This window comes from Miniopterus schreibersii, assembly GCF_964146895.1.
Source record: "Miniopterus schreibersii genome assembly, chromosome: 16".
NCBI lineage: Eukaryota > Metazoa > Chordata > Mammalia > Chiroptera > Miniopteridae > Miniopterus > Miniopterus schreibersii.
The window spans coordinates 24051094-24058624 of record NC_138116.1 but is presented as its reverse complement, the minus strand read 5'-3'; the positions used below and the strand labels follow the sequence as shown (position 1 = coordinate 24058624).

General features: G+C 51.6%; 1 protein-coding gene across 1 annotated transcript; it reads right to left on the bottom strand.

Annotated features, from left to right (window-relative positions):
• Window positions 1-367: 367 nt before the first annotated feature.
• ASB16 (ankyrin repeat and SOCS box containing 16) lies at window positions 368-7233 on the bottom strand. The gene is made up of 5 exons (XM_081162360.1): window positions 6831-7233; window positions 4774-5041; window positions 2479-2971; window positions 2003-2116; window positions 368-1528 (listed from the first exon to the last, which is right to left on the bottom strand). Exons 1-5 carry the CDS (start codon window positions 7129-7131, stop codon window positions 1343-1345), a joined length of 1362 nt encoding a protein of 453 aa, XP_081018486.1. The 5' UTR covers window positions 7132-7233; the 3' UTR covers window positions 368-1342.
• Window positions 7234-7531: the final 298 nt, after the last annotated feature.

Here is a 7531-nt window from a genome sequence, read left to right as displayed (position 1 = left end):
CTGCTCTGCATAATGAGGTAAAAGCCTGTCTTTGTGTTGGTCACAGGGCATCTCAGGTACAACTCCACAGAGGAGGGGAGGCTGGGCAGCAGCTGCAGGCCAACCCCAGGACTTCTGACTTGTCTTTACCGCATGACTCCAAATGGTGATGGCACTGGGGATCCCAGGATCCCGCGGCAAAAGGACAGGGAACCCCTCCTTGGCTCCCTCCCACGGTGGGTACCACAGGCTCAGGGACTGGGATGGGGCCTTGTGTTGTTCTTATACCCTTTTTCTATCACAAGAATAACAGTTGCTCAGTGCAGAAAATTCGAGAACCGCAGAAGACAACAAAGCAGAGGAAATAAACACACAGAGAGAGGTAGTTCAGCCACATTTCAACCTGACAATATTCACACATTGCTCCTGTGCACAAATCATTTATTTGCGTTCGTAAAAACTAGCTTGGCTCGAAAAGCTTCCTCTTAAAGATGAATAGTGGTACATTTGACTCTGGAACCAGAGGAGGAAGTGAGAGAGAGAGGGGACAGCTGGTGGCTGGTCCTCTTGTCACAGACCCTCAGAGTCATGAGTGTAGTGACCACTGTTTAAGACACTATGCATCACTGGGGTGGGGGTGGGGGCACAAAACAACCATAAATGTCATGCATTTACTCCTCCCTCAACAACCATTTACAGAAATGCTTCTTCAGGGAATATCTTGCCGGTCTCAGCCTAACTGATGCAGACACAGGCTCTTAAATAGGTGTGACACCAAGGAAGGCTACCTGCCAGGTTGATCAAATAGTGCTACTGGGCTATCTTAAGGATAATATCAGCTTCAATCAGGGGAAGAAAAAAATGTGGGGAGGGTATACCAAGGGGGGGGGAACACCTGGAAACAAAGGCTTTCAAGAGCATGGGTTTCAAAACCAGTCAGTGAGGTCCTCCCTTCAAATGACAGTGACAGGTTAGGCAGAGGCAGTATAGCTACAGGCAGGGTCTGTCATTCTTTAGGAAGTCGACTGTTCATATATGTTGGGTGGCAGAAGATGGGGGCATGCAACAAGGATTCCCACCTCCTGGCTTGGGCCTGGGTGGATGGATGGGCCATCACCCACTTAGGCAAAGGGGAGGAAGTTGGTGAAGGTTGAGCCTACAGACCTTCCCATCCGAGAGAGGAGCTGAAGCTCAGGTCAGGTTGGAGGTCAGCAGTTGGCTCAAGAAGCCAGTGGAGGGATGAGCTTGCCCGGGAGGGTATGCGGAGTGTAGACAGAGGCCCAGGGACTGGTCCTCTGGGGATGGGGGGGGTAAGACGGATGGAGAAAGCAGGACAAGCTGCGGGAACAGCCTGGCATGGTGTTCACTGGATGCGTCCCTCCACACGCAGCAGCAGGTAGTCCCTGAGGAGCTGGGGCAGTGGGAGGCGGGCGGCGGCCTGTCGGCAGCGGTTACCCAGCTGAGCGCGCACAGCCAGCCGGGCCAGGTGCTGCAGCCGCCTCGGCTGGTTCACCATGGCCCGGGCCGAGCTGTAGAAGGCTTCATGCTCCTAGGCCAGGAGTGGAACAGGGTCAGATGGCCCAATACCCTTGACTCTGCCTTTCCAACTGGGGGCCACCTAGTGGCAGGACCCTAGGATTTTGCAATGTAAAATTTGGTACATCCTGAAGGGCTCAGATTCAGAGCCAGAGAGGCCCTGCAGGGGTCATGGGAGCTGGAACCACACTGCAGAGCCCTGTCTCAGCGATGTCTGCACCCACCCCCACTCCAAAGATGCTGGCACAGTGCCCACTGAATCAGAGATGCCTAATAAATGTCTGTGTAGATGCAGGTGAGAGGCTGGAGAGGTGTATAGAATTAGAAGTTGTTCTGAGGGAACCTAGGACTCAGCTTCACTCTGCTGGTCCTCCAGCCTGGGCCTCCTGGGCCTCCCTCTAGGAAGCCCATTCTGGAGCGACAGGTCTAGGGCCCAACCTTCCTCTCCATCTCCCCCAGAGTCCAGGATGGATCTGTAATCCCATACCTGCCACAGCTCTGGGATTACTGCCTCCACCCAGGTATCACAGGATGGGACACAAGGGTAGGCATTAAGCAGGACTTCCAGGGCCCGAGGGAGGTTGGCACAGTGTTTCAGCATCTAGGAATCAAAAGAGGGTCTCAGGGCACCATGCCTCTCCCAACCAGGGGCAGATCCAAGTCCAGAGAGGAAGGTCTGAGTCTCTCCTCATACTTTTCCATGCTCAGTTTACCCCACCTTCAAGGGTACTCCACAACCTCCTGGCCCCAGCTAGTTTCCTTGGGACTTCTTACCTCTTTTCTCCCTTGGATACCTTCCCCCATAGCCCTCACTGAGTCTTTCCAAGATGGGGACAGACCGCCTGCCACAGAGGGTTGGTTCTCAGTCTCTTGGCCCCCTCTCTTCCCCTGCACTGGTGCAATTCCAGAGGCACACTCCCCCCACTCAACTGGACCCTCCTTTCACAGGCTCTCCCTACGCACCTCAGGGTGCACTGGCTGGGCCCCATAGTCCAGCAGCGCTGCGAAGAGGACCTCCGGCTCCCAGTTGGGGGTGTCCTGGACAGCCTGCAGCACGCAGTCCATGGGTGTGTCGCCCGCTGCGTTGGAGACTCCAGCACAGGCCCCGTGACGCAGCAGCAGCTCAGCCAGGGCCTCGCAGCCATTGGCACAGGCGTTGTGCAGTGGCGTGTGGCGCTTGCGTCCGGCTGCCCGGGCATCAGCCCCAGCTTCCAGGAGCTGGCGCACCACAGTCTGGTGCTTCCAGCTGCTGCCCGGGCCCTCGGCCCCCGCACAAGCAGCATTTAGGGCTGTCTCACCTTGGCTGGTGCGCAGGCCCACGTTGGCTCCATGCCGCAAGTAGAGAGCCACATGCTCCTCCAGGCCACGTGCAGCTACCACGTGCAAAGGTGTCACCTCGCTGTCCCTCGCAGCTACGTTCACGGTAGCTCCCGCCTCTAGCAGCAGCTTGGCACACCTGGGGGAAAGGCACAAGGTGCTAAGGCAAATCCTGATGGACCAAGGCCTGGCCTAGGAACCCCTCAGCCTGCTATCATCCTTTACCCCCCTTCTTCCCACCCCCTGCACCTGAAGGTCAGCCTGGTATCCACCATCGGACTCACAGAAGACCCTTGACAGACAGAAGAGCTGGAGGGCCCATGGAAGTCACCAGAAGCACCTTCAGTTTTCATGTGACAAAAAATTAGCCGAGAAAGGTCACCGTGCAGCCAAGGACACACAGCAAGTTAGTGGCTATAGCGGAACTAGAACTCATTGCCTCAGACAGTCCCTCCCAAGTCTAGCCTGACTCCCCAATCCTCCTGGGACCCCAAAGCCTGGTTCTGAATCATTTGTGAGTAGATAGCGCACACACACAAAATTGAAAACCCACTACTGTGTACACTATGAAATATAGAAAACTAATGCGTGTGAGTCAAAAAGAAAAAGTAGAAGTCCTGATATTTTCTTCCTGCCTCCAAACTTGAAGACCACCCTTCCAGACCAGCCACACCCACTCCAACAAAAGAAGGCACTTGGGGACCCACCTACTCCACTTTCCTCTAAAGAAAACAAACAAAACCAGACAACAAAAACCAGATTTTAGGAAGCACACACTTTTCACAGTCTTCTAGTTCCTGGAAAAATTACAGGCCAGAACACTGTAGAGGCAAATATTCATTGTTAACCACCACGGGGTAAAAGAAATACACAACAAACTACATTAATGATGAAACTAAACTAACAGTAATTTAGAATGGCAGCCACTGGAACTCAGGAGCAGATCCATCGACCCCAACGAAACCCTGATGACCAAGTGTCCTTCCCCTAAATGGCCAGATTTCAGCTCTCCTTCAGTGTGCATGTCCAGTAGGCACTGTGCTCAATGGCCAAGACTTGACTAGCAGCCAGTCATTCATAACTACTGAATTTATTTCCTTGGTAAATTCTAATCATGGGCTAATCTTTGTTTCCAAATACTAAATTTAAATAACACTGAAAAGCTCACTCAGTAGGATTTCAGCAAGTGGAACTATTCTCACTTCACTTAAAAGGATAAAAGTCTGCTGGAAAGTGTACCACATGTCCATAAGAATTCAAGAAAGGGCTGGAAAATTTGGATCACTCTGGGCCCATCATTGATCTAGATCTAAGCAGGGGAGGGGTTCCCAGCATGTGTGCTATGGAGTGTCTCCAGGGAGCCCTTTACTCCTTACCAGGCCAGCCTTTCTGTGGACCTGATTTGTAAAAGTGCAAATACCACCATGTAGGGGGTCCAAGAAACTGTTGATCTTAAAATAGTGGGAGGAGGACGACGTGTGTGGGGCCTCATACTAAGGCTGGGAAACACCAGGCTAGATCTTCACGCCTATCTCAAAACAGCTAGGAATTTGGCTGCGGTGGGTTCACAGGGAGTAAGATACTGTAGTTGGAACAGGGTTGTCTCAAAAAGCAACAGGGCTTTTGCCTTCTGGGCTTAGCTGATGTGATCTTAGACAACTCACTAAACATTTTTGAGTTCAGTTTCCTCAGTGAGACCTGTCTCCCAGGTTGTTGTGAGGACATGAGTATATGAAGTACTTACCCCTTCTCCAGGCTGTGTGAGACACACACACACACACACACACACACACACACACACACACACAGACACACACACACACACACACACACAGACACACACACAGACACACACACACAGACACACACACACACACACACACACACACACACACACACACACACACACTCCCCAAACCACCTCAAATGCTGGGCACCTACTGCAAGGACTCAGGGGCTGTGCAGAGGTGCAAGGGGGTTGTGCCTTCCTCAGACAACACATTGACCTTGGCACCGAAGGTCAGCAGCAGCCGCACACAGTCAGTCTGGGCCTGGGCACATGCCTCATGCAAGGCAGCCCTGCCCCCAACCCGGGCGTTCAGCTCAGCTCCCTGCCGGATGAGGTGGCGGGCGCAGTCGGTATAGCCTCGGCCTGCAGCGATAGTGAGGGGCACCGTCTGCTTGGTCTTGGGGGTCAGTACCCAGAACCCTGTGGAGAGCAGACAGTGTTTTGGTGGGGGGCGGGGGGTGGTGAACAGCCGATGCTGGCTCTCCTTCTATACCTCCGGTTGAGCACAAACTCTGGGCCAGGCCCTACCTGTGCGGAGGGGTTCACTCAAGCCCCGATTTGGGAGTGTAAGTGAGAACAGCCTTTTAGAACAGTATGTCAATCTGTAACAAAATATAGTATGTGTGTCACAGAAAAAAAAAAATTAATTGCTGTTTAAAACTTAAGGGCAACTAAGGAGGGTGAATCCTGTTAAGGAAACCTCTGGGTCTTTGAGCTGCTGATGGAGATCTTGCCTCTTTTGGTTCACGTGGGGCTCTGGTGTTATGAACAGGAGGTCCTGGAGTTGAGTTTGGAAGTGGCCAATGAGCAGAGCTGAAGGAACCATGAGTCTGGAGTTCTAGGACTCTCCTGGGGTGGGGAGAGTGGGGGTAGAAGCAAGGGGGGAGAGGAGAGGAGGAGAATGAGAAGTGGGGGTGGGGAAAGGAAGAGTGGGGAAGAGTTTGATCATGGGATCAGTGTTGGATCCAAATTGTAGAAATAGTCAAGGACTTGTTTAAAGGACATAGATGCCTAATATCCAACTCTAAGTTGTTTGCATTATGGTGAAGTAAGTCCTAGGTTTCCTAAATCTTGGGTAAGGTATGTTTTATTTATTATGAGAATTGAAATAAGACCAAGTGCCATTTGAGGGATGATGGAGTTGATGCAGCCAAACACTGAGCCAAACCGGCTAGGGCTATCTTTCTTTTTTCAAATTGATTTGAGAGAGAGAAAGAGAGGGAGAGGGAGATAGAGAAAAACATCAACTTATTGTCCCACTTATTTATGCATTAATTGGTTGCTTTTTGTATGTGCCTTGACTAGGATCAAACCTGCAATCTTGGCATATGGGGAAGACACTTTAACCAACTGAGCTACCCTGCCAGAGCGGAGGCAATATTTTGTTGATTGAACAGGGAAATCTCAACTGAGGTATCTGGTTTACATGGACAAACCCTCTGGTCAGAATAGATTCTAAAGAAAGCAGCTGGCAAGTTCACAAAGATGTTCATCATATTGCTATTTAAAATAGTCTTTAAAAAAGGAGTCCAATCTATTTAGGGGCTAGTTATATAAATCATGGCATTTCCATATAGTAGAATTTATGCCCTTATATAAAATATTATGTTGACTGCCCAGCCAGGCGTGGCTCAGCTGATAAGCATTGACCTAGGATTCAGGAGATTGCAGTTTGATTCCCGGTCAGGGCACATGCCCAGGTTGCGGGCTCGATCCCCAGTCGGGGGCGTGCAGGAGGCAGCTGATGAATGACGATTTTCTCATCATTGATGTTTCTATCTCTCTCCCTCTCCCTTCCTCTCTCTGAAATCAATAAAGATATATTAAATATATATATATATTATGTTGACTTATGGTTATTGACTTATGGTTACATGAAAAAATTAGGTTATAAAATAGCCTATAGATTATAATTTCATTCTGTGGAAGAAAATATTCATGTGTGGATATATATTCATAGAAAAAATTGCATTAGAATACAATTGTGTTCCTCTGTAATCAATATGTTAATATAACTTTAATTCTGATAAAACATACAAACCACTTACCATGCCTCATCTCTGTTTAGGAAGGAGCTAGAATGGGCAGTGGGAAGGGAGACTGTAGTTTGTGGTCTAGACAGGGAGGGGATGGGGCTGAGATACTCCGCCTTTCCCACCCCCGCCTCTTCCCTCTTCCTCCCCTTCTGCCCACACCTGCTGCTCCCTACCCTGTTCAGGCGACCAGGCCAGCTGGTTGCTCACAGTCTCCACAATCGTGTTGGCGGCGTCTTCATCTTGGAACAGGGCTTGGACCTGTTGCAGGTTGCCGGAGAACAGGGCATTGTGGACTGCTGGGTCTCGGCAGGAGCGGCGAGGCCTAGTGAGCCGGGCCCGGGAGCTCGGGGGGCACCTCTGGCTCCGGCACAGCTGTGCTGCTGCCCTGCGCCGGTCCTCCCACTCCAGCCACTCTCGCTGCAGGCGGAGAGAGCGCAGTGCGGAGGAGGTAAAGGGGAAGGTCTCTTCTGCCATGGGAAGGGGCCCAGGGGTCTGTCTGGTCAGTGGCAGCTGGGCAGAGCCCGGTGACTACCACCCTTGTTCTGAGGAGCCACCCTGCCCCCTCACCCGTGACCTAGAGAGAGCAGCAGCTGAGACTATAAATAGGCCCTTCACTCTCTGGTAAACACGGGTTGCCCAGAGTCCTGATCCTCCTGCAGAGAAGGTGTTGGGCCAACCCCTCAGCCACCCAAGGGTAGGGCCAGCCCTGTTCCCTGCTGATACCCTCTAATTGGGCAGCAGGTCCTTGCACCCCAGGGTCCACATACTCCCACTTCTCAGGAGTGAGCACCTTGGGTTGGAAAAGTCTGAGTTGAGTGAAACAGTCTATCAGGGAGATGGACAGGGCAGGGGGAAGAGCCAGAGTCCCCCAGCC

Excerpts from the sequence above, each read along its gene's own strand:
- ASB16 (XM_081162360.1), bottom strand. The coding sequence starts at position 7,131 with ATGGCAGAAGAGACCTTCCCCTTTACCTCCTCCGCACTGCGCTCTCTC. Across the intron at positions 5,042-6,830 it reads GGCCTGGTCGCCTGAACAGG|GGTTCTGGGTACTGACCCCC; the intron begins GTAGGGAGCAGC and ends TGCTCTCCACAG. Across the intron at positions 2,972-4,773 it reads ACAGCCCCTGAGTCCTTGCA|GTGTGCCAAGCTGCTGCTAG; the intron begins GTAGGTGCCCAG and ends CCTTTCCCCCAG.